The sequence below is a fragment of the Rhinolophus sinicus genome, chromosome 16 (genome assembly GCF_057876585.1).
Source record: "Rhinolophus sinicus isolate RSI-liver-muscle chromosome 16, RSI-T2T, whole genome shotgun sequence".
In the NCBI taxonomy this organism is placed as follows: domain Eukaryota; kingdom Metazoa; phylum Chordata; class Mammalia; order Chiroptera; family Rhinolophidae; genus Rhinolophus; species Rhinolophus sinicus.
In genome coordinates, this window is record NC_142516.1 from 2,741,825 (window position 1) to 2,767,141 (window position 25,317).

The 25,317-nt window shown below is 56.5% G+C and overlaps 1 protein-coding gene across 6 annotated transcripts in view; it reads left to right on the forward strand.

Annotated features, from left to right (window-relative positions):
• VAV2 (vav guanine nucleotide exchange factor 2) overlaps nucleotides 1–25,317 on the forward strand; it is a 155,304-nt gene that overhangs the window by 17,639 nt on the left and 112,348 nt on the right. For 5 of the 6 annotated variants that reach the window (XR_016019449.1, XM_088793463.1, XM_088793465.1 and 2 more), the window contains exon 2: nucleotides 15,933–16,049. The exons of the other annotated variant lie outside the window; for it this stretch is intronic. Coding sequence is in view for 4 of the 5 variants with exons in the window: in XM_088793463.1 (XP_088649589.1) it covers nucleotides 15,933–16,049 (117 nt within the window). In the remaining variant the exon portion in view is untranslated. The remainder of the gene's footprint in view (nucleotides 1–15,932; nucleotides 16,050–25,317) is intronic. 6 annotated transcript variants of the gene reach the window in all.

Here is a 25,317-nt window from a genome sequence, read left to right on the forward strand (position 1 = left end):
CAGCCAGAGTGGACAGGGGATTTCAGACCTTTCATGGGGGTCCACAGCCACAGACACCAGTGTTCTGAGACCCTGGTTCTCATCAGAGGAACCCTGGCCACCTCTGGATGCAAAGCCATTTAGTGGAGAGCCATCCTCGGCATTAAAGTTCCACATTTCCCTTTGCTGCCCTGGGCTCCTCGGCTGCAGCCGACCCTCAGCCCTCACTGGCAGTTTCAGACTCGAGTCCTGGGCCCAGCCTGCCTGGGAAGCACCCTTGAGAAGGATGGGGAGGGGCATGTGTGTGCGGTTGCTGGGGCGGCCAGATGGATTAGTGATGTCGCCGCGTGTGGGCGATGGAGGGGGACGTGCTCTGCTTGTCTGCCCCCCCTCCACGGTGCCGCGTCTGTGGTCAGCCCTGAAGCCTGCCTGGGGTACCCAACCATGGGATTTTTCCTGCCTCCTGCTGCTCCCCCCTCCTCATGCTCCTCCAAGGCCAGTTCGAGCTCCCCTATAGATGACCTCTCCTGCTTCATGCTCCCAGCTCTGCTCCCACACTGTTGGTGCTGGCCCTGGGGATTTCATTCCCTGGCCTGGTTCAGTGAGGGTCCACCCAGTGCTACTGATAAGGAGCTTGTCTTCCGGAGGAGCAGCGGCTTCCCTACAACCTCCCCGGGTCTGGGACTCCCTGTCCCTGGGTCCGGGACGCCCTTCTCCCTGAGTCCGGGGCCCCTTTGCTGAACAGAGGGTGTCGTGCAGTCAGGTGGACAGAGTGCCACATGTCTGGCCTGGTGGATTGTCCTGTAAACTGAGAGGAAGGAGCCCGCCCTCTGTGGGCACCGCCCTTCTCTGTGCCTGTTGGCATTCGCTGACTCCTAGTGAAGAGGGAAATAATGCACTTAACTTTCTCTTTCCTCTCTCAGATTGGTGCTTGATTTCCTGGCTTGAGGAAATAATGGGCAGTACTGTGAGGTAGAGGTGGGATGTGGGACGAAGCTTCGTGGAGCCATTCTCCAGGTTGGGGGTTCCTTTGGACAGTGCTCAGGGGGAGCCTTCTGGGTGAACGGCTCCGGTGGGGTTCTCCTGCACATTCCGGGTGGCCCCCCCCCCCCCCCAGCTGCCTTGGTCTTTGTTTGGTGGCAGAGGGCTCTCCAGGGACCAGGGGGAGGCCGGGAAATAAGTCTTCAGTCTCTTGTGATTTAGAATCTACACTGCGAGATGATGAAATTCCCCACAGACCAGGACATTCTATCTCTGACCTCCCCATGCAGCAGTGACGATGGCTTTGAGCAGGCAGGATCTATCCAGAAGGGCTTGGAATGTCAGGCCTCAAAGAGCACGTGGGCCCCCACCCCTGCTTATCTGTTCATCGCGGATTCTTCCCTCTGATAGTGGAGAAGTGAGCAGGGACCAGCAGAGGAATGTCTGCAAGTGAAGGCCCAGAGGCTGGGGTGGCAGGTTCCCCAGAGCCCCCTGCACGTGCGTGTGCAGACATGTGTTCTCTTGCGTTCTGGGCAGAGGTCTGAAATGGAGGTGTCCTGGGCTGCGCTCCCTCTGGAGGCCCTAGGGGAGGGTCCTTCCTGCCTCTCCCAGCTCCTGGGGGCCCTAGGTCTCTGTCTCCACGTGACCTCCTCCTCCATGGTCTCTCTCCTTCTTTATCTCTTAAAAAGACACTGCTCGTGGGTTTTACAGCCCACCCTGACCTGATGACTGCACCGTGAGGTCTTTACCTCAGTTACACCTGCAAAGACCCTTATTCAAATAATGTCCGATTCCGAAGTTCCAGGAGTGATGGGATGGGCTTCTTTGGTTCTTTTTTTTTTTTTTTTTTTGTGGGGGGCACAATTCAACCCGCTGTACCCTACTTCTTCTTTCTTCTGTCCAGGCATTTTCTGGGTACTTGGTGCCTTATCAGCCCTGGGCTCCTGGTGGGGAGCGGGTGTGGGGTTCAGGCCCTGCTGAATGGTGAACTAGACGGTGGAGTACGGTGGAGTGTGACGGGGTAGGGAGAGGTGGGCACTGAGGCGTGGAGAGGTCTTGGGGAGTAGGTGGCATTTCAGCTGGGCAGAGGAGGGTGGGCAGGAGGTGGAGAAGGTGGACACGGGGGAAGCGTGGAGAGAAGCCCAGGACTGGGTCTGGTGGGGCTGCTTGGGGGTCTAGACCTGGGGTTCCCAGCTGTGCCTCTGGCTGGACTTTCCACATTGCAGCTGCCTGAGGTGACAGGCCCTGGGGCCTGGGTGGTCACTATGGGAGATTCTTGAGTGTCCCTGGTCCACCCTGGGTACTGAGGGCCCACCAGCAGCAGGGTCTCCTTGGTGCCTTTCGGTTTGCTATTTCAGTCTCCCATTTCGGTGTCCCATGTGCACTGAGGAGGCTACGCCCGGAGTTTCCATCCTCTGGGGCTCCTTTCGGTCCCTGCTGGGCCCACCCTGGGCGGCCCCTTGGTTTGCAGCTGCTGGGCTGCAGGTTCTCACCCTCTCCGAGCCGCTCTGCTGCCCTCTCACTTCCCTTGGCCTCCCTGCTCCTCCTCCTGAAAATAACTCGGGGAGGGCAGGCACCTTGTGAGCACAGCCTGGGAGCCCCATGTAACGGCCTCTTCTGTGGGGGGATAGGCAAGGGCATGCACTTTCTTCTTGGTGCCCCCAGGCCTGGCACAAAGCAAAGCCTGACAGCCATTTGCATGAGGGCCGGATGAATGAATGAATGAATGAATGATGAGTGAATGAATGAAAGTGGGTGGAACCCGGGGCTTTCCGAGGTCCTTGTTGGCCCAGCCATTTCCACTTGGTGGAGCCTGTCTGGGCTGAAGGCCCTTGGACTGTGACAGTTGGGTTTGGTGGCCCTACCACCCCTCACCCTCTAGTAGAACAGGGCACTCACTGTCACGCAGATGTAATAGTGAAACTGTGGAAACAACCGGAAAGCCCCTCGGGAGGGGATTGGATAAGGAAAGTGTGGCCCAGGCCAGGGGAGATTCCCAAACACTCAGCCCTGTGTGTAGGGGAATGCCTCTGCTGCCAGCACTCAGAATTGGGTGTTATTCCCAGCAGTCATTTTTGTTTAAAAAAATAAATAAAAAGCAGAATCAAGAAGCTGGCCAAAAAAAAGCCCCCATATGATAAGTGGTGCTTTAGGGTATAAGATCACCCGTGGCTTTTTATTTTATTCCACCTTCCCTCTTATCTAAGAGGCATTGTTTCTATATTGGGGGAAGAGACAAAGAAAAGTTTTATCCCCTGGAGTGATGTCCTGGGCTTGTCTCTTGTTAAAATTGGACAGGACCCACTGGTAGTGGACACAGGAGAAGGCCCCTCAGTGTCGGTCTGGGTCTCAGTTTCCCCACCTGGTAAAGTGGTCATGGTTATCCCGTCCCAGAGAGCACCCGAGGGGCAAGGCCTTTCGGAAGGGGAAAGACCAGAGAGACTGTTGCAGCGGGAGCCCTGGCCTGGGTGCCCCTGGGCAGGTAAGCCCCACGTTCCACTCCAGCGCCAGGACTGTTCTCCCCTTGCTCTCTGAGCAGGTGGGGCTGGGAGTGGAGCTTGGCTCCTGGGACTGAAATACCAGCTCTGGCTCAGCTTTCCTGTGCAAAAACAACCAGGGGCGTTTCCTGCCCCCATCCTCCTCCTGGACAGACTCTGTCCCCAGGCCTCGGCCCAGCCTCCCTCCCACTCCCCGGGTGGGGGCGGAGGGTGAGTCTGCAGCTGTGAACATTCCTGACCTGCAGTTCAGGGGAGAAAACCCAGCTGCTCACTGGGCAAATAATGGAACCCAACTCCCCACTCCCCGAGCCCCTCCACATTCTGCCTTTGGGGCCTGGCACTGGTTCAGCTGGAATTTCCAGAAAGTGCAGCTTCTCCAGTTGATCTTTGCTTTTCTGACATCTTGAAGGCGATTTCCTCAGACACTTGCAGTGCTGGCTGCTGGGCTGTATTTTTAACACATTCATGGGACCCACTCCCCTTAAGCCCAATCCGAATTGGAAATGTCTTTTTAAGAAATCCCAAAAGGAATGCCTACGCGTTGGAAGAATAAAAATATGAAAGAACTCAAGAAAGGCAAAGTTCTCTGGACCCTGCCACCAGGAGGTATCTACACCCCTGTTTTGGGGCCCCCAGACCCACTGTGTCCATCACCGAGGCCGAGGCCTTATTTGTTCCTTCGCCTGAGGGAGCCCTAGATCCTCCAGGAGGCCGGTTGCTGAGGGCCACGGGGCGGGATGGAGCTGGAGGCTGGGTGTGGGTGGACGAAGGGGAGGCCCAAGGTGAATCCCATGATCCGGGGTATGGGTCCCGTGCTGGGGGGACCTGGGAGGCCATCTGGTTTTCAAACTAGGTTTTTTTTTATTATTATGGTAAAATACACATAACATAACATTGATCATCTGAACAATTTTTAAGTGCACAGTTCAGTGGTTATTAAATACATTTACACTGTTGCACAGCCATCCCTGTCCTCCATCTCCAGAACATTCTTATCTTCCCCAAATGAAACTGTACCCATTCAACATTCCCATCCCCTCCCTCAGCCCCTGGCACCCACCATTCTACCTCCTGCCTCTATGAAGTTGACCGAGTACCTCATATGAGTGGAATCCTACATAATTTGACCTTTTGCAACTGGCTTATTTCACTTTGCATCATGTCCTCGAGGTTCATCCATGTTGTAGTAGGTGCCAGAATTTCCTTCCTTTTGAAGGCTAAATAGTGTTCCATTGTATGTAGATACCACATTTTGTTTGTTCATGATTCATGGGTTGCGTCTCCATTTTGGCTGTTGTGAACAGTGCTGCTGTGAACATGGGTGTACAGATATCTCTTTGAGACTGTGCCTTCAATTCTGTGGATATATACTGGTACCTCGAGAAGGAATATACCTGCCAAAAAGGAGTCTTTGTGGTTAACTGGGTCCAAATTTCTAATCAGGGTCTAGCAGTCATTGTTTACAGAGGCCTCTTATGCACTGTGCATTTGAGGGAAAGCTACAGACTGAATCTCCAGCCTCCTGCACTGTGCTCCTGCCTTCAGAATAAACCCGTATAGAGGAATTCCTAGGATCATATTTCAACCAATGGGTCAGCCGAGAGCTTCCCTATCCAATCAGAGCCACATAGATATATTATCATTTGCATCTTTGCTGACCAATCACAGTGGCTCCATATTGACTAATCAGGATGTGTGATTCTGACCAATCAGGACAGTGCTATTTAGACCAATCAAATGGTATAAATTTGAACCCCTCATTTGCATAAAAATGGGCCAATCAGGGACTAGGGTGGGCAGTTTCTCTATCTAAGGGAACCTCCCCTTCATCTTGAGGGAACACCTTTTTAGTTTCCTCAGGAGTCTGCATTTCCCTGGTTTGTAAACTGGTCACCTGAAAAAAGTTTTTCCTTTTACTGCACCCCAGACTGGGGACTCCTGTTGCCATTGGATTTGTGGCATTGAACTTGTGTTGACAATACCCAGACGAGGTATTGCTGGTTCATAAGGTATTTGTTTCTCACTTTCTGAGGAGCCTCCATGCAGTTTTTCGCAGTGGCAGCACCATTTTCCATTCCCGCTAACGGTGCACAAGGTGTCCCGTGTGTCCACATCCGCACCAACACCGGTTACGTTGTGTTTTCTGTAGTAGCCGTCCTTATGGCGTGAGGTGGTCTCCTACTGAACCCCGTGTTGAAGCTGCACAACGCCCTCCCTCCCCACTCCTGCAGAAACCGGTGGGGGGTCTGCCTGCTCAGAGCTCCAGGGACTGTGTTCAGCTTCACTGAATGGGCGAGACTGAGGCACTGAGCGGTGCAGAGACCTGCCGGGGTGACCCAGCCAGCTGTTCCGAGGATAGGTGTATCTCCAGTGTCCTTCTGTCCTCGGGCTGTGCATAAGACGGGGCCCAGTTCTGGAGCGTTCCCGTGGTGCATTGTACCCAGGTGGGGAGCAGAGGCCGCTATTGCTGCTGGGGGCCATGGTGGCCTCTCTGAGCCTGTGGACAGGCAGCAGTCGCATTGATTTCATGTGAATGGGAAGAGAAATGACTTCAGAAGCCAAGCCTGAGATTTAATATTTCAAGGGCGTGCCTTGCAGGGGGCGGGGCTGGGAGTGGAAAGGACAGTGGGGGAGCCTCCTATTGGCATCAGGATATGGGCCCTTACCTGGCTCCTCATGGAGGGCGTGGCTCCCGTGGGGTCCCTAAACCTGGGTCAGAAATGACGTGTGACTGTTTGGGGCATGAATGAATGAATAGTTGATTGACTGAAGGATCGTGACCCTGAAGGGGCAGGGGCTCCTGATGGGTTGAAGGCCCTGTCCGTGGACAGGTGTTCAGAGAAGCAGGGCCCTGGCAGAGTGTCCTGGTGCTTTTTCATCGTGTGGGTGTCGTTGGGGCAGCAGGAGGAGGAAGTGCCTTCCTCTTTCCTCACGGAGCTAAACTTGCATTTATGGAGCACAAGCATAGTGTAATGGGAATGAAGTGCAGTTAAGAACAGGGAAATGTGTTTACGTCTTACCACCACGTGCCTGGACTTCAGAACGTTTCTCCTGGTCGACCTGCAGACATGTTTGTGCTTAGGCTTTAGCTTTAGTTACCCTGACACACGCACACCACACCTGCCTGCGCAGCCACCAGCAACCCGCCTTCCCGAAACCTTCCCGGGACGCTCACTCAGATTTCACTGAGCACCTACTATGTGCTGCTCCTGCCCCGGGCACTTTGGCTCCTTTCCGATGTATGGAGAGAGACGCTTCTTGAATCGCCTTGTGGCGCCTGCAGAGAGTGAGGCAGCTGGAAGGGCCACTCCCACGTTAGACGGTACATGGACTGCTCCTCGCTGGGCCTTGCCTTCTGGCTCTGTGACAACCTCCCGTCCCCACAGGATGACAGAGCTGATTCAGCAGCCTCAGCCATGTGCGTGGGGACAGGCCCTCTGCGGGTGGGCCGAGGGTGGACTGACTGATGGAAAGATATTAGCTGTGGTGTGTCTCCGGGGGGGAAGCCAGCTGTCGCTGGGGCCCCTGCCTCTTCTCAGAAACCACCAAGAGCTGGGGGGTAACTGAACGTGACGTTTCGTTTTTCCTTCTGGAAATGCTGTGTGCTGACCTGAGGAGGGATCCCCTGTGAGCCTCACATGCGGCTTTGCGTGAGTCTCTGCAGCATTTTCGGCTCTTTGGAGAAGGATGTTTTATGGCCCTTGGTGTTCATGGTGATGAGACCTTAAAAATGCCACATGTAATACGTTGGGTTGCCACACGTGGGAGGTCACTTGCATGATCGGGTTGTAAGGGGTTTTAGGGGGTCCCAGCTGCCTGCAGGTGCTGGCTCCGGCCCGTAGGTGAGTTGGGGGTGTCTTTCATGAACGAGGAACACCCGGGGGTAGAGAACCACAGGTTTGTTTTGGTCCCCTGATTTTGGGGTGCTCGAGCTGGGCACCTTTCCATAGAGACTTGGAGGCAGTCGCTAGACAGGCAGGTCTGGGGGCCTGAGATGTGTGGTCAGCCTGGATCTGGAGTCATGAGGGGCAGGGTTCCCAGGAAGGGTGTGGCGGGGGGAAGCTCCAGGATTTGAACCCACATCTGCCTGAAAGCTGACTGTGTCTGCCCCAATGCAGGGGTGTCTGGAGCTGGAGGTACGTGCCATGATGGTGAGACGGAGGAGGCAAGGAGGTGGGTCTGGGGTCCAGCACAGCCACTTCCCGACTTCTTCACAGGCTTGGAGTCTCTTTGGGGCCCTTGTCTCTCAAGGAGCCCTGGGTCGGACTTGGGGGTCAAAACCACATTTGCTGAGGGCCCCAGAGTGCCAGGTCCAGGGGCTTCCAGCTGAGTGGGGCTGTTGGGGGACCTGAAAACACCATGAGTAGTGGAGAGCTGGGATGGCAGGTGGAAGAAACCAGCATTCTTGCCTCAGTTTCTTATCAAAATCCTTCCTTCCTTCCTTCCTTCCTTCCTTCCTTCCTTCCTTCCTTCCTTCCTTCCTTCCTTCCTTCCTCTATTCATTCCACAAGCCTTTGCCAAGGGCCTGTGGGTGCTGGCCTTGCCTGTCGTGTTGTCATGGAGCCAGGGGTTCAGGGTGTGGTTAAGGGCTGCCTCCAACCAGCTGGCGAGCTTGGGCTGCCGGAACCCAGGGAAGGCCTGGGTTCGCTCGCCTTTGGTTCTGACTACGGTGTGGTTGCCAGCCCTCATGTTTGGGAGACCCTCTGGTGCTGCATTTCTCCTCCAGTCTTTTCAGCCAGCGGGGGTACTAAGGAGCGTTGCTCCTTGAGACCAGAGGGCGGTAGTCTGGCGAGTGCTGGCCCTTATGGATGCGCTGGGCTTCAGTGTCAGCGGTCAGTGGGGAAACAAGCAGCCAAACACATTCTGCTCGCGTCGCTCGCTGTTTTTTGTCTAAATTGCCCTGGGGAAGAAGAGCTTGGAGGAACATGGAGACGCTTCGATGTTGACCTTGAGGAAGAAGAGGTGGAGAAAATGAAGTGGCAGAGGCCAGGGGCGGTTTCACAGAGGGCTTGTGGCCAGTGCAAATGGTCTGGCTCTGGGCTGCAGAGGAGAGAAGAGGGGCATCGGACCCTGGGGAGTGGGGGCACTGCGCTCAGCAGCCGCTGAGCTAATCTCTCTGAGCCGTGCCTGCCTGGAGGAGTCATGCAGCAGGAGAGGGGATTTGAACCCTCCGGCCTTCAGAAGCCGGCTCAGGGACGATGGCTGCACAGAGAAACACTAGAAAAGCAATTTCCTGCTGGCTTTGTAGAAAACCGTTGGTTTGACCTAGACCTTGAAGTCTGGATAACGTGGGCCACTCTTTATCCCTTCGTCTCTAACAGGCCATTAGCTGGAGGTTCGGCTCTTTTGAGGACTGCTGGGAACAGTTTCCCTCCAGGTAGTGGAGGGTTTCCCTGGTTCTTTCCTGGGACAGCTGTGGGCTCAGAGGAGTTCCTGCTGTGTCTCCTCTGTGTTCCCTGAACTGGGGACCCCAGGGCAGGGCCTGGCACACAGTAGGTGCCTATTAGGTGTCTATTAAGTGGATTGAACAGGAACGTAGAGTTGCGAGTGGAGCTCCCCAGCTGCCCCCACCCCCAGCTCAGACCTCCAAGCTGTACTTTTCCAGGATTGTTTTTCTTGGTGAGTTTCTCCCCAAGTGTTGATGAGGAAAGGAAGTCTTTTAAGATCAGGACATGGGTAATCATTTTGTAGCCGTCACCAGCTTGGCACAGCCTGGCTCTGTTTGGCCGCCAGCATGCCTCCCTTCTGCTGGAGAGCTTGACCTCCTCACCATCCAGAACCTGCCTCCCATGACTGCACTGAGCCCCCTCCCCTTTGTCACTGGGAAGCCCCCTCCCTGTTTCATGATGCCAGTTGTTGGGAGTGTGTGAGCAGGTGGCCATATGCAGCTGTGACCACTGCGGAAGGCTGTGGTGAGGGTGGGGTGAGCTCAGCGGGGCCAGGGGCTACGGAAACAGCATGATCAGAGGCCCGGAGCCCCGAGGGTGCCAGGTGTCAGTGCTGTGTCTGCAGCATCCAGAGAGCCTGCCACCTTCTCACGAAGCAAAGGGGGAGAGGGGAGGGGCCAGGCAGGAGGCGGAGGAGCATGCTGAGTTCTCCCGGAAGTGACCAGAGTGCAGAGTGCACCAGAAATGAGTCAGGACATCCTCGTGGGAGGAGGGTCCAGGGTTAGGGGTTAGGGGTCAGGAAGTTTGCTGAGGCTGGGACTCATCTGCCTTGGAGGGACCCCCTCCTTAGCACAGAGGAGGCTGGGCACGTTTTGAATCACATTTTGGTAGTCAGTCTGGAGGATGGTGCCTTAGGGTGGAGGAGGCACCAGGCTCCCTGAGAGGGACCTTCCATCCAGGGGAGCTGCGATCAGAGAGACAGAGAGAGCCAGCGTCCCAAGGAGACCCTGCGCGGCTGTCTTCATCCTATAGCTTGGCCCGGCCGACTGCGATATGGGCCCAGGAAGGGTTTCCCCATCCATGGCTTTGGGGGTCTCTCATGGGAGGTGCCTGGCTTCGTGGCCAAGACTTTGAGGACTGGACCAGACCACCTGGGTTAGAGCTGGGCCCTCCCCTCACTACCTGTCCACTTGGTGGTCTCCAAACCCTTTCTCCACCTGTAAAACAGGGGTATGATCGAATCAGAAGAATGAACCAGACCATGAACATAAAGGGTTTAGTGCAGCGCCTGGTGCTAGCCCAGCGCTAACTTATTATTGGGGAAAGTGAAAATACCATCTGAGGATGCTTCAGTACATCTGAGAGTTAGTGGACCTAAAATGCTATAAACTTCACCAAACAGTGGAACGGAACACGTAGCTGACTTGGTTCTTTCTGGGTAATAAACTGTAGCGGCCTTGGGTTAAGCTGTTAGACCGTGAGCAGTACGCCATGCCCAGTGTGGCTTGCCCTTGATCTGTGGCACCGCCGGCCCCTGGAAGACTTGGCTGCACAAAGAAAATCCTGCCCTTCCCTCCCTACAGCTGGTGCAGAGAGATGGGTGGGGGGCCCTGCAACACAGGCTGTTGGGTTCATCAGTCAGCCTGCTGGTGCCCGATCGAGCCTCTGTCTCCCGGTGGGGTGTGTGTGCAGCTCGGGGAATGGCCCGCGTGGAGGAAATGTGTGTGTTCAATTGTCCAGACATAATCGAATCCCCAATGCTCCTCAGATAAATCCCCGGCTGAGCTGTGCTTTCTCTGCCTGGAGCAGCGGATGAGCTGGAGTCTGAGGCCTCCCAGAGCTCAGTGCTGGGGGTAGTCAAGGCGGCCTTGGTGGTCCTGGAGCTGGCACGGGAAACCTTTCTGTGCTGTGGAGTTCCAACGCCAGATCTGCTTCCCTAGTCTCGGTTTCTTCTACTATAGAATGGACGATAAATGATCCAACCTGCCGGTGAGCTGATGGCCCTAACCGGCTGGTGCAAGGAGACCCAAGGACAGGACTGACATGTGCAGGAGTAATAGACATGGCCAGACCCCAAATTTCACCTGCCTGCTTGTTTGCAGAAGAGATGCTTCTGGAAGTGATGGTTGCCACTCAAGCAGCAGCTGCTGTTGGTGGGGGCCCCAATACCTCTAAAGCCGTGATGGATCACCACTGTGTGGGGGAAAAGCAGGGGCCACTTCAGAGATGTCAGCTAAGGATGCTTTCTAGACAATCATTTCTTCCTTCCTCCTTCCTTCCCTCCCTCCGTCCCTCCCTCCCTCCCTTCCCTACATGTTGAGCTCCTGCTGTGGGTCATTGTCCAGGGTATTTGGGACCCAAGGGGAGAAGATGGTCTCAGCTTCTGTCTCCATGGAGGTCTGGACAGCTTGTCACCTCACAGCCACCTGTTTTTTTATCTCCAGGGCCCCAAAGTTGAAAGATCCATTTTAGCAAGCTTCGTCTATTAAATAATTATGAAGCAGCTTTAAATGTTTTTTATTTTTTTTATTTTAGTTTTTGGAATGAGCATGGCATAAATAAAACCAATTGATTCAGTTTCCCATTTTTCATTGATCAAAGACATCGTCAGCTGCCAGTCAGAGCCTCAGACAGGCAGGCCCCAGCAGCTTGGCTGCCGGGTTTACTGATACCACCCTGACCGCATGATTTGTCACTGGGAAGCTGTTTTAGTGCCACTTGTGAGACATTTCAAGAAAATTCAGTGTGTCTATAGGCACTTTTTGCAGCCTCTCTTATAGGACATGAACTTCGGCTGTGGAGACCCCCACTTCTCTCAGAAAGATGCAGAGGTTTTGAAGAGCATTCCTGTTCTCTCGCTGGCTGGGAAGCTGCTGTGCCCCATCTGTCTCCAGGGCTGTGGGGCCCAGGGGTCTTCTGCAGCTGGGGGAGTGCGACACGGTGCTTGTCACCTCCCTGTTGTCTGGCTGGTTTGGCCAGAGCCTCAGATCAGCGGGGGGCCTTTGGCCGGCCTGTAGTCTCCCCCCAGCGGTGGCAGCGGTTAGGCTGGTCATTAGAGGCTGCCGGAGGTGTGGCTGGAGGGCCCAGGGCCCTCAGGGTGGAGCCACTCCTCTAGCTGACCGTGGGGTGGGGCAGGGGCGGCCGTGGATATTGGCCCGAGCACAGATCACAGGGACTGTGGGAATAGGGACTTCAGGGCCTCCTTAGGGAGACGGCCCGAGCATCAACTGTCACTTCTTAAGGCACTTATCTTCCAGCATCCTGGAAGTCAGGATTTTATTTCCTCATTTTACAGATGGAAAAACCGAGGCATGGAGAGGACAGGTGGCTGTTGATTTGGAGCCGGCACAGGCCCAAGGCCAGGCCACGGCTCTCACCGCCAGGCACTCTCTCCGTGGGGTCTGGGCTGGCATTGTGGAGCTGTGCCTTCCTGCCCTGCCCCATGCAATCTCACGCAAGTGGCTTTCCCTCTCTGCACCTCAGTTTCCCCTTTGCGCCTGCCCCTCAGTGCTGAGGTATGAGAGCAGCCTGTGAGGGAATGTGGGCATGAAGCGTGGCCCTTGGTTCCCCATGTGCGTTAGGTGCCAGAGAATGTGAGCTGCGTGGGCAGGGTGGCCATTCTGTCACCCGTTCCAGCACCTCCTGGGGAGTGAGTGGGCCAAGTGAGGGGTAACAGAGGGGCCACGGTGGCCTGAAGGCTGCCTGCCTGGTGGGGCAGGGCCTCTGTGTGCCCTCGGCAGGGTGAGGTGTCCCTGGCAGTGTCTCCCCAGTCAGTAGGCTGGCCACTAAGTGGTCACAGTGGGTCTCTTGAGCTGAGCCAGAAAGCCCACTCTGCCCTCGTCCCTGAGGGTACAACTGGGGCCTTGTGGCTCAGGCTCAGGGTCCTTGTTCTCAGGTCCCTTCTCTGCCGCTGACATCCAGGATCCCTGAGCTGGGGCCTCATGGGAACTGAATGACAGATGACAGTAAGCGGCAGTCCTGGCTGCACTGGCCCGTAGCGCCTGGGGGGTGGGTGCTGGGCAGGAAGCCTGTCCCACGCCCATCTGGTTTCAGCCCCGTTAGGTCTGAGGACGCTGATGCGTGGTTCTGACAGGAGGCTGACTCGGCCAGGGCAGGCTGCCCCGCCTCAGCCAGGCCTGAACGGGAGGCAAGAGCCCTCCCTGTGGGCTGGGGGGCAGGCGATGGCTTGCCTATGCCCCACGTAGTGCACTAAACAAATATAGCGGGGGCTGGCTCAGTTCTGGGCCGCTTGTCGTGGGGCCAGTTTTTTGGGGACAGAGGCTTATTGTGGCCACTTAGCCGGTCTTCTGAGGTTGAGCGTTTGCTTCAAGATGCTGGTGAAGCTGTGGCTGCCCTTTGTGAAGGGCCCCGCAGGCCGGGAGCAGAGAAGAATGCCACTTGCCTCTGAAGCCACAGGGACACGGCCGGCGTCAGGCCTTCTCTGGCCACAGGACAAGAATGGGCAGCTTCTGGCCTCGCACTGGCCGCTGTCTAGGCCTTCCCTCGCCCACCATCACCCAGCCTGTGGCTGCGACACGCCCACAGCTGCTTAGGGCCTGTGTCCTTACTCTCATGCCTTCAGGAGTCTCTCTCCCAGAATCTGAACCTGTGCCTGCTGGGGTCAAGGGACCGTGAGGGTCTGATTGGCCAGGCCTGGGCCACATGCCCTCCTGGGCCCAGGGGTGGCGGGGACAGAGGGGACCAACAGACATGTGAGTGGACATAGCCGCAGAAGCAGCAGCCGCCCGCTGCTCCCAGTTAATGGAAAGAGAAGTAGCCCAGGAATCTGGACACGGGCATGGCTCTGCCTTGCCCTGCCCCCTCACGACCTCTTGGGCCTCAGTTTCCCTAAGTGTATACAGTGAAATAGGTAGTGACCACATCACTTATCATGCAAACCAGCCACTTAGGAGAAGGAAAGGGATGCTGTTGACAAGTAGGACCCAGGGCTCATGGGTCCCTGGGACAGACCCCGTCCTATCAAAGGGCCTGCACGCTCTGAAGCAGATGTGAGTTCAAGTGTCAGCTCTGCCACCTTCTAGTTGGGAGCCAAAGTTCTTGATTCTCTGGGCCTTAGTGTCCTTACGTGTAAAATGGGTTAAATTCTTGGGGGGGTGGGGCACCAGGCATACAGGAAACTCCGTGAGTGGATGCTGGTGCGGGGGCGGCCTCCGCCCACCTCAGAGCCTGACGCGGGCGTCCAGGTTCTTTCTCCCAGTCCTGCTGTGTCCCTTTCCCTGAAGCCTGACTCTGCGGCTCAGTTTCCCAGAGGCTGGCCTGGGGTGCCTGGGGTGGGCCCAGAGCTTCCGGGGTGTGGTTCTGGAAGGTTAGGGGCCCGAGCGGCCATGGTGGGGGTGGGGCCAGGCCAGGCAGACGCTGTGTCCCCTTCTGAGCCCTGAAAGGAAGCCTGGTCTTGCCGGCTGCGATTGTGGTTAGGAGCTGTGTAATTAACTCTAAAAATGGGAGGCTGAGAAGGAATTAAAATAAATGCTTAGTGGAAATTAGAGACGAGTGATGTGCAAAAAATAGTGGAGCCAGGCTGGAAGCTGCAGCATGCTGCAGGGCAGGCAGGGGACGAGGGTCTGAAGCAAGCAGGAATGAAGGGGGTCGGCTGGGTTCAGACCCCGCCTCTTTGGTTTGCAGGCCCAGGCTGCGTCCTCCTGTTCCACAGACCCGAGGGCTTAAGGTAACAGAAATGTATTTGCTCGTGGCCACAAGTCCAAGATCAAGGTGTCAGCTGGACTGGTCTTTCTTGGGGTCTCTGAGGGAAAACGTGTCCCAGGCTTCTCCCAACTTCTGGTTGTTCCCTGGCCATCTCTGATGTCCTAGGCTTGTGGGACCATCACCCCAATCTCTGCCTCCGTCTGCAAAGTGCCTCCTCCCTGTGGGTCTGTATCTCTGTGTCTCTCTTTAAAAAAATTTTTTTTTTATCATGGTAAAATACACAAAATGTAACATGTACCATTTTAACCATTTTAAGTGTACCATTCAGTGGCATTAAACACCTTCACAGTGTTCTGTGACAAGCACTCTATTATTTCTCTGTGCAACTTGGTTTATGCCAGGCCTGCCATGGCTTCTGATTCTGGCCAGCCCTTCACCTGAGTCTGTCCCTGCGTCTAAATTTCCAGTGAGCGGGCACAGGCTCTCTGTGGCTGTCTAGAAATCAAGCCGTCGGGCACTTAGTGAACGGTCAGTGATGAGCATGAGTGAAACATGGGTGAGTCTCAGTGTGCACCTCTGTCCTTGCCTCGTGGACGCCCACGCTGAGCTGGCCTGGATGGGTTTATGGCTCCCACATACCAAATGCCCAGCCCGTGCCCTCCGGGTACGGAGTTAATCCAGTGAGGCACTTCATGTTAGAACGTGTTAGGAACGCAGCCTCAGGAGCCCAGCCACTGCCGCCTGGTCCTGCAAGTTAGAATCAGCAGACAGGATTCGAACCCAGGGCGAGTGACTCCAAAGTCTGTGCCCCAGGCCCCCTCGGCTGCTGCCCCCATAAGTTCTTTACCAGCTCCTCCACAGGGACTAGAAGCTAGCGATCCTTTTCACCTCCCCCACCTGCCACGTGCCTGCCTCCCTCCCCATTGTGTTGCCAAACCAGTGCAAGCTGGGAGCCCAGGTGTTGGGGTACCAGGTGGAGGAGATGCCTGGAACATTGATTTGGGAATTCTGGGCTTTGTGCTCACCCCAGCACCCCCCACTGTGGTGCACGTGTGCTGCTCCCCTGGTTGGCTTTCATGGGTGGTTCCTGGCTGTGGCTTTGTCATGGGTTAAGAAACTGGGGTCAGCCTGTGCCGGGAGGCGGTGCGTGTGCGCGCTCTGTCCTGGCTCACTCGAGGCCAGTATATTTTGGTCCAGTCAAGATGAGCATGATTGCTTGGGCTGGTCCCCTCGCGCTGGGGTTGGGGTGATGGTCGTGAATGGCCAAGGTGAGCCGGGGGCCATCTGTGAAATCAGGGCTAGCGTCTTCTTGGACCAGGAAGGTGCTGGTCCGTATGGGCACACGCAGACAAACGTTTGCTGCCATTGTCGTTAAGATTCTTAGACTCCACAGGCTTAATGACTGTTTCCATCTCTCCTCTAGTTCCTGTGTTTGAAGAACATACGCACTTTCCTTAAAGTCTGTCACGATAAGTTTGGACTAAGAAACAGTGAGCTGTTTGACCCTTTCGACCTCTTCGATGTCCGAGACTTTGGGAAGGTGAGTGTCCCGGTCACCAGGCTTGGTGCCCTGGCCCCCCCACCCAAGACAGAACGGAGTGGGTTTTTCTTTTTTCAAGATTTTTTATTGGGGAAGGGGAACAGGACTTTATTGGGGAACAGTGTGTACTTCCAGGCCTTTTTTCCAAGTCAAGTTGTTGTCCTTTCAATCTTAGTTGTGGAGGGCGCAGCTCAGCTCCAGGTCCAGTTGCCGTTGCTAGTTGCAGGGGGCGCAGCCCACCATCCCTGTGGGACTCGAGGAATTGAACTGGCAACCTTGTGGTTGAGAGCCCACTGGCCCATGTGGGAATCGAACCGGCGGCCTTCGGCCTCAGGAGCATGGAGCTCTAACTGCCTGAGCCACCGGGCCGGCCCAGGAGTGGGTTTTTCCATCGTCGCGTCCGGCAGGTGCAGGCTGGCCTGCGCTTGAGTCCTGCCCCTACTGTCACAGTGCCCACGTGACTCAGTTTCTCCAAGTCCTGCGTGTAAAATGGTGGTAAGAACAGCACCCTCCAAAGTCTGCTGAGCAGAGAGTGAGACCCGGTCTGTGGAGCCCTCGGCCCCTGGCGTGTGCCCCGGGAGGTGTGTTCTTGTCCTTAGTGCCTCCTCCTTGATCCTTTGGCCTCCTCTCGGCGCCTGGGAGCGGCCTGTGGGTGGTGTGTCGGGCCGTGTGTGTGCAGGACGCCTGGCTGGGGACTGGGCGCTGGTGCTTGCAGAGGCAGTGCAAGTGCAGTCTGCTCTGCCTGCCATGTGGCCCTGGCCAGAGGCCGGCCTGTGCCTCCGGCCTGCCCTCTGTCCATCTGGCTATGCGTCCGTGCTACTGGTCTCTTCCTTCCCTGTGTGTTTTCCTCCCCGTGGTGACCTGTGGCGAGTACCTGCCAGCTGAGTTTGATCTGGGGCCCACGGAGGCTTGGGACACTGGGACGTGCTCTCCCACTGGGAGCCACTGTCTGGAGTCTGTTTTTCTCGGCCAGTCCCCCTTGATGTCCAGGGATGGGACAGCCTGGAAAAACCACAAGCAAAGCTGCGGTCCCTCTTTGGCACTGCGGCCTGCTGTGCTCGGCGCTGCAGACACACGCGGACTCCCCGCCCCTGGAGGACGCTGCCGTGGTCGGGGAGGGATGTGCAAACTGCTGTCAGGCCGGGCTCTGGCCTCCTGCTCCTCCCAGCTGGGTGATGATAAGGAGCAGGCCTGGAGAGGCCGGCGTCACAGTCCCCTCTGCGCACAGACAGAGCGAAGGACCCGTCCTTCTCTTCAGGGGCCGTTACTGAGGTTTCCTATGGGCCCAGATTCGCCTTTCGCCCTCCAGGAGCCCAGCCCAGTGGGGACACCACCACGCCTCTTAGACCATCAGACGGGGCCACCTGCTCTATCCTTCCTCTGGCCCCCACTGCTGGCCCTGAGGAGTGAGTGACAAGAGTTACAGCTGGCAGGAAGGGAGGGTCTGTCCGTCTTTTGTACACAAAGCTCTGTAGGGTCAGAATTGACTGTTCGTCTCCTGGGTGGGTGAGGCGAGATGGAGCAGTGCGATTGGTCTCTGGGCCAATTCCAGCCGCGCCATCCAGACCCTGCCTGGGTCTGTGTTGAGAGCGGTGCTGAAGCTTCTTCTAGGACAGGAGGAATTGGTTTGGGGTCGACTAGCAGTGTCTGCCAGGTCTGGGAATTCAGAAGCGAAAAGGCTCCTTACGGAATATCTGGTTAATCTCAGGCTGGTTTAGAAATTTCCAGATTATTTTTTGCTATTATTTAAGAAGATTTGTGGTGTTCAGGTGCTTCCTTCTTTCCTTACCACCCTCCCTGCCTCCGTCCCTCCCACCCTCCCGCCCTCCTTCCTTCCTTCATCCGTCCATCCATCCATTAAGCATGTCATTTAGCAAGTGTTTATTCAGCATTTACTGTGCGAGGGATAAAATGGAGAGAAATACTTGCCTGGCTTTTGCCCTCCGAGGGGACCCCAGATTGCTGTTGGGCAATTAGTGGTAGAAAAAAGTAGTGAGAAAGTGAACACTCTAGAAGTCCTGCTCTGGAGGCTGGCTCTGGCCCAGCGTTCAGGGGACACTGGAGCCCTTTTCTCTGGTTTTGTTGTGGAGAGGACCGGGCACTGATCGAGCCGCTGCAACGAGCTCACTTGCTGTGAGGGGGATGCTCAGCCTCTCTCCCCAGGGACAGCCGAGCTCTTCCTGTTTACAGGACCCACACAGCCTCCCCGTGCTGTTTAAGTGTAGCCCCCGCCCCTGGGCCCTCGGGCTTCTCCTTCCGGCCTTTCTGGCCTTCCTTCCGTTGGGGCAGAGTGGACCTTAGACTGAGTGGGCCAGGTGCACAGGGGAGCTAATGTTTTAGGGTACACAAAGTTCCCAAAAGTGTTTCCTTAATCCAGGCAGGGCCCTGGGTGGGGCAGCCCCAGGTTGGCAGAGTTCTCCGCTCCCTGGCCCAGGGTACCTGGGGACACCCTTGGCAGAGGCCTCGTGGGGGCAGCAGGTGGGTGGACTCCTGGAGACCCTCGAGGGCTGTGGGAGCCCTGGGTGCAGCCAGCCCCCAAGGGAGCAGGCCCCGCTCACCAGGGACGCTGCCAGGCCGGTCCCCTGCAGCTTCCTTCCCGTGCCTTCTCTTACCCTGTTGGAGGGAGGCGGTGGGGGAGAGGGCTGTCCTGTCACTTAGACCTGGGTGTGCATCCAGGCTCTGCGAGTTCTCAGGCCCTTGGAGCCTCCGTTTCTGCAGGGGTGAAATGAAGACAGGACGTAGCGTGTGGCATTGCTGGTACAGGGTCTCAGCAAGGAGGGGACTGTGCAGGTCCTATCGTTTGTACTAGTGTTTTCTTCCTCTTCTTGCTAACTACCCAGAGAGCTCCAGAAAGAGCTGAAGGATCCAGAAAGTTGCTTCTGGAAGTCTTTCCTCTTGTGGCTGCCTCGCCTGGCATTTTCCCACAGGTCGCATTAAAGGAATTAGGTTTCGGCTCAAAACTACTCTTGTCTGAGAAGCTTCCTGCTGCCCAGGGTGGGCGAGCCGAGGGCTGTGCAGGGCGAGCATGGAGCGTGAGCCAGGGCTGGCTGGTGAGGTCCGGCTGGCCCTGCCCCGTCCCTGCCGGTGCGGGAACCCTCTCTCATTCTCCCTGTGTCCCACACCCAGCGCCCCGGATGGAAGGAGCGTGAGAAGGCCGAATGGGTGGCCAGCATCTGCTGGGTCTTCCAGGAACACCATTGCCCCAGCGTGGGGTCCGCGTGGAAGTTTGGAGGGAGGATCCTGGTGGGGTGGCAGGGTTTCGGTGGCTTTCTTCTGGCATTTTGGTCCCTGGAGATTGCAGGTCATATCATTACGGAGTAACAGCCCCGCCTCACTCTAGCTGGCCCCCCTAGAGCCGCTCACGTAACCTTGTTAGTGTGCCCCAATGTTGGCTCTCATTACCCCACTTTGCAGAACAGGAGGCGGAGGCTCAGAGGGCAAGCAACTTGCTCAAGGTCACTTGGCTGTTAGTTTCCTGGGTCTGGGAGTTTGCTGACTTCAGACCCTCTCTGCCTTCCCTGCCCGGCCTTGCAGTCTCCTTAGTTGGGTGGTGAAGTCGTGGCTGGCGTCGCCAACACTGCCCCATCCTGGCATCGCCACCAGGGTCGGTCCAGCTACATCTAGCGACCCTAGGAAGATGCCTTTCCTGAACCTTAATTATCTCATCTGGAAAATGGGGACAGTTGTACCCAATCTGCCCTGTTGACGGAGCCTCACAGGCTCCGTGTTATGGGAAGATCTTCGTGAAGGCTGGGGCTTGGTGCACAGGGTGTAGATGGAGTTTCTGTCGTCATCGTCACCGTGGAGTGTGTTTCCTTGCACTGTCAAGTTGGGTAGAAGTGGGAAAGCCTCCCAGGAGGCCCGTCTGTTCTTCTGGGCAGAGGACACAAGGAAGGTGTGCGGGAGGCAGGGAGGGAGGGCTGAGGGGCTTTTCCTTCGGGGCGTGCGAGCCGCGAGGGGTGCAACCCCAGGGTTCAGGGTGCTTCTGGGTTGTCGTTCCCGGACCTGCTCCCGTTTCCCACCGCACTCATGCCGATTGCTGGGTGGACTGTAGGCTTCCTGGATGGTTCCCCCCATTAGTGCAGTTGCCCCATCCTCACCTCCTGGGAGGCTCTTGCTCAAATCGTGCTATTGAATCAGTCGTGATCCCCTTTCCCGCTGTCTCCTTTCTGCTCAATGCTGCCCACTGGCTAAGCAGTGTCCTCTCTGTACTGGGCTTGTTAGTCTCCGCCCGTCTCCCCTGACTGGACTGTGAGCAACCTGGCTGCTGGGACTTGCATGCTTTGATTACTGATGTCTCCCAGGTGCCTGGAGTTGCACACGGCACGCGAGGGCACCCGTCTGTCTGCCTGAATTCCTGGATCTCATGGGAGGAGCTGGGAGGCCTTTGGTGGGGACTGCTGGGCACCGTGAACAAAGCGCCAGTGCCCTCGGCGGGTCAGGAGGCCCAGGCTGGCCCAGCTGCCTGGCTGGAGCCCAGGGAGACTGGACATCGTGGTGTTCCTCCAGGACCTTCCCGGGGAGGTGCCCCCTCACCATGCCAGGGACCCATTTCCAGTGAAGTGGACGCTGCTCCCCTGTGTGCCCCCATCCAGGCTTCTCTGCCACCCAAGACCTGACTGGTCAGCTCGGCTCACATTCGTTGTCATTTCTGGTGGAATTAACCCAAGAGGAAGGCCTGCACAGTTCTCTCCATCGTTTGAGTTAAAGAGCAGAGCACACACCCTCTAATAAATGGTTTAACTGCTATTTATTATTCATTAAAAGACTGCTAGGCTCAGAGCTTCTGAAGCGGTTAAACCTGGCCATCAGCAGGGCTGGGCGGCCGACAGGCCACTGGTTAGTGTGGTGTGGAGCGGGGCCGAGCAGCCGTGCCCCAGGTGCCGGGAGCTCTGTCTGTCCTCCGGCCTCTGTCCTTCTCTCTTCCCGCTGGCAGTCATCGCTCACGTGTGTGGACGCCATGCGCTGTGTGCTGGGCTCTTTACGTCCACGAGCTCCTGCCATCCTTCAGGGAACTCGAGATGAGGATGGAAACCGAGGCCCAGAGAGAGGGCGCATTCGCTCATGTCCCACAGTGATGGTGGAACTGGGGCCTGTTAGGGTCTTGCTGATGGCAGAGGTCAAACTTTTATGTGCTCTGCTGTGTGCCTGTGGGGACAGAGTCCTGGGGAGCAGTTTCCAGGCTCTCGACCTCACGTGGAAAGGTGCTGGCTCGGGTAGTAGATCCCGTCAGCTGTGGCTAATTGACCATCAGCTGTTACCAGCCAGCCATTAGCCACTAATGTAACTGCTGTGGCTGCGCTGGGGAGTGGGAGTCTGTCGGTTGGTTGGCAGGCAGAGAAGCGGACAGCAGGTTGCAGGTCGTGTGGATCCAGCCGCCAGTGAGACTGTAGTGGTATGACTCCCCTACCTATGGCTCCGTGGGTGTTCCTTTTTGGCGTCCTGCGTTCTTATGTGGGGAGCAGGACTAGAGGCCCCGTAGGCCGCCCAACGTGACAGTACCCCTTCCTTCTGCCAAGTGGGCAGCTGTTGGGAGGGATAGGGCATGGTCAGTCAAGTGGAATTCTGCCATCTGCAGGGGCTGGAGGCCAGTGTGGAGGCCAGGGGGGCAGTGAGGAGATGGGGGGGTAGTGAGGAGACCGGGGTGGGGCAGTGAGGAGACGGGGGGGGGCGGGGGGGCTGTCTGGGGGAGGACATGAGAGGCCTAAACCAGGAGGGAAGAGCTGACTCTCAGCTCCGTAAAAGACACAGCCATGAATGGTGGTCTGTCCTGACAAAGGTCAGAACAGGTGCCGATAATTCCCACCTGTGGTGCATTTCAGACCACTGGGGACCTTCTGAGGAGGCCGGGGGGAGGCCGGGAGGAGGCGCAAAGTGCGGGCCACGCTGAATCAGACTGAGTCCATTTTTATCTGTTTCCTCCATGGCATTTTGCCAGACATTTTGGTGAAAGAAAGAAAGAAAGAGTGGTGAAGAGGCTAAAAATATAGTTTGAAACCAGCAGTCTCCAACATCTGAGGAAATCCACCTCCCTGGGCTTGGGGCTTTGGGGGCATGTCTGGGATGTGGCCTCACTGTTGGCCTGGGGGGAGGGGTTGCTGGCGGTGGGGCAGGACCGGTCACGCCTCGGTCACGCCTCAGGATGCCGAGGCCTCGGCTGCATGTCTGTTCTGGGCGTGTGAGGTGCAGTCCCTCCGACCGTCTGCCCACAGCACACACCTGTCTGGCTGGGTCCAGAGCCTGGATGTGCTGCCCCAGCCCCAGGCGCCTTTGACTTTGTCTGTATGGCCGAGGCACCCTTCCTTCTTGCTGGAATAGACACCTCTCTCCCTACCCCGTGTCACTCTTCCTCTCTGCCTGGGACCTTCCTCTGTGCTCTGGGCATGGCAGCACGTAGCACACGCTGCCAGCCCCCCGTGCCCAGGGCAGGCATCACTTAGGGATTCCGGCGCCTTCCCACTGAGCCCATGATCACACACAGTCTACTGGAGAAGGCACGGGAGAGGAAACCAGTTTGATTTCCCAGACGTTCCATCTGTTCCTCTTATTGGCATCACCCACTCTGTGGGCCCTGCCCCTCCCACAAACACCCATCCACCACTGTCCCCCGAACTCTCGAGAGTGCCGTTGCTTCTAGAAGCTGGGTGAAAGTGGGCCAGTTGGGATGCCTTTGGGGCTCGTGACAGAATGTGATGCTGAATGGAGGGTGGAAATTAGGACCCAGGCGGCACTGAGCTGGGCCGCAGGTCGCTCCCCTCTCGAGGCTGTGGTTTCCCATCTGTAAAGCATGTCTGCGAACTGGCCCACCTCTGAGGACTGCTGGAGGACCAGAGATTGTGGGCTGCATGGCTGCCCTTGGCTGCTGCCCTATACACCAGCCCGTACTGAGCAGTGGGCCATGGCTTTGGCTATGGGCAGGGTGCAGCCGACGGCCATTCCGGCTGCCTGGAGCGCCCACCTAACCCAGCCACCCTCATCCCACCTGATGCGTATGGACCTGTTGTCTCAGCCGTGCCCCTGATTTCCCTGTTGGGCACCTGCGTCACTGGACGCATCCTCCGGGCTTGGTCTGGTCAGGGAGGAAGGAAGGGTGCAGGCAGCCTGGGGTATCCATCCAACCCCCTCGTCTCTGTACGCAGGCCCCGTGCCGCCGTGTGTTAGCTCATCCCCTCAACGTTTATTCATCACTTCGCTGAGTGCAGACGGCCTTGTGCTCAGTCCAGGCCTTTCTACACTCGCTTTAATGATGCTCAGATGCTGCTGCTGCCGTGAGTTCATTTGCTCTCCCGTCTTAATGTCGTCGGCTCTGTGCTTCTCGCAGCAGCCGCTCTGTGCTAATTACTTATTAGAAGGCAGTGGCCACGGAGCGGGAGCAGCTCCAGGCTGGGCCCACGCAGGGCGGCTGGCTGCGTGAGGCCTTCTGAGTTCTGCTTGAAAACATTTCCTCCTTTTATCTGCGAGTTGTCATTTTAGGCCATATTAGCCCACCTGCTTTCCGAGGGACGTCACAGCCGCTGGGCACATGCGTGTAGACACGCACACTCATGCACCTATGAATGCACACACGCGTGTGCGCAGAATCAAGTAAGCCCATTGAACGCTGAGCCACCGCTTTCTTAAGTGGTTTTCTCTTGGCTCCTGTTCCACAGGGGAGCCATGGCCATCGTGGCCTTCACAGTGGGCGAGGGTGGGGGGGCCCTTGGGTTTCAGTAGCCGAGTCCCTGTGGGTCTAATGAGCTGTGCGTGGGGAGATCTGGGCCTCCCTCCTTTGTGAGATGCTCATCTCTTGTGGGCGAGGCCAGGGAGCCTCTGGGCCTTTGTTTTGGTGCCTCAACAGCCCTGGGTGGGGCCCCAGGGACGCGGTGATTCCCAGACGTGGGTCAGTGGGTCAGGTCTCGAGAGGGGACACTGGCCGAGGAGGTTGCTTCTTGACCCCTGGTGCACGATCTGTGCCTGTCGATCCCCTTCTCCCTTACAATTCATTTATGGGATGAAGGCACTCTGGGTGCCTGTGGGGGCAGCAGTCACATCTGGTGGAAAAGTCGGGGATGGAGGCGATGGGGGCAGGAGCCGTGTGTCCAGGCTTTGGACACCGAGTCTCACCGCACAGGGAGGGCTGCTGCCTACCTCTCAGGGTCTGAGGTCCCCATCTGTGAACGGAAGGTTGAATAGGCTGGATGACCCCTTGGTGGCAGCTGTCAGAGCTGCCTCTCTTGTCCCCATGGACTCACATCTTTGTCATCTCTCTCTTCCATGTCTACTTTACCCTGTGGGTCTCACCCAGGTGGCTGAGAGCTTGAATTTTCCCAACTAGTCTTGGTGCAAATCTGCATCCGTTGGGTTTTTTTTTTTTTTTTTTGGCCTGTGTCCACAGTTAATTAAATTTTAATTGGGTAATTGTTTCTCCCCAGCGCCCCAAGCCATTGTTTCTATTGAAGCCTGACAATTTGATGTTTGCAGCAAAATAAAGCTGAGAGGGTGAGAAGAAAAGAATATCAAAATGTAAATAATTAATTGTAATAAAGTGTCCTTTCTGGCAGCCTGGGTGGCCCTTCTGAAGGAATACTACTAGTGCTTCTAGAGGCGCAGGGGTCCGCGGCCAGTCGTGCCCTAGGGCAGGAGGCAGCCCCTCTGAATCACAAGGGGTGTGGCTGTGACCTTTTGGTGGAAGAGCTTTTCCCAGGTCCCCCAGTGCGCAGACTTCCCGCCCCTCTGTCTGAAACTCGGATTAGAGAGTTTGGGCAGGAGTCCTGGAATACATTTATCTTGGGCGTTCTGTTCTGATTTTCATTCTTAAAAACAAATTCATTGTGATAAAATGGACATAACAGTAAACTTACCATTTAACCACTCAAAGCGTACAGTTCAGTGGCATTTAGTGTGTTCAGAGCTGTGCAGCCCTCACCATTGTGTCGTTCCAGAACTGTTCATCTGTCTCTGTACATCTGCCTGTTCTGGACATTTTATTTAAATGGAGTCACACAACAGGTGGCCTTCTGTGACTGGCTTCTTCCCCTCAGCGTGATGTGTTCAAGGTTCACCCACGTAGCACGTGTCAGAATTGCATCCCCTTTTAGGGCTGAATAATACTCCATTGTATAGATAGACGTTTTGTCCGTCATCCGTTGATGGACATTTGGGCAGTTTCACCTTTTGGTGGGTGTGAAGAGTGCTGCCGTGAGCCTGCGTGTGCAAAGCTTTGTTGACTTTTATTCCTGAACTCCTGAGCCCACAACCCTGGGCCCCCAAAGGCCGAGGACCCTCCCTA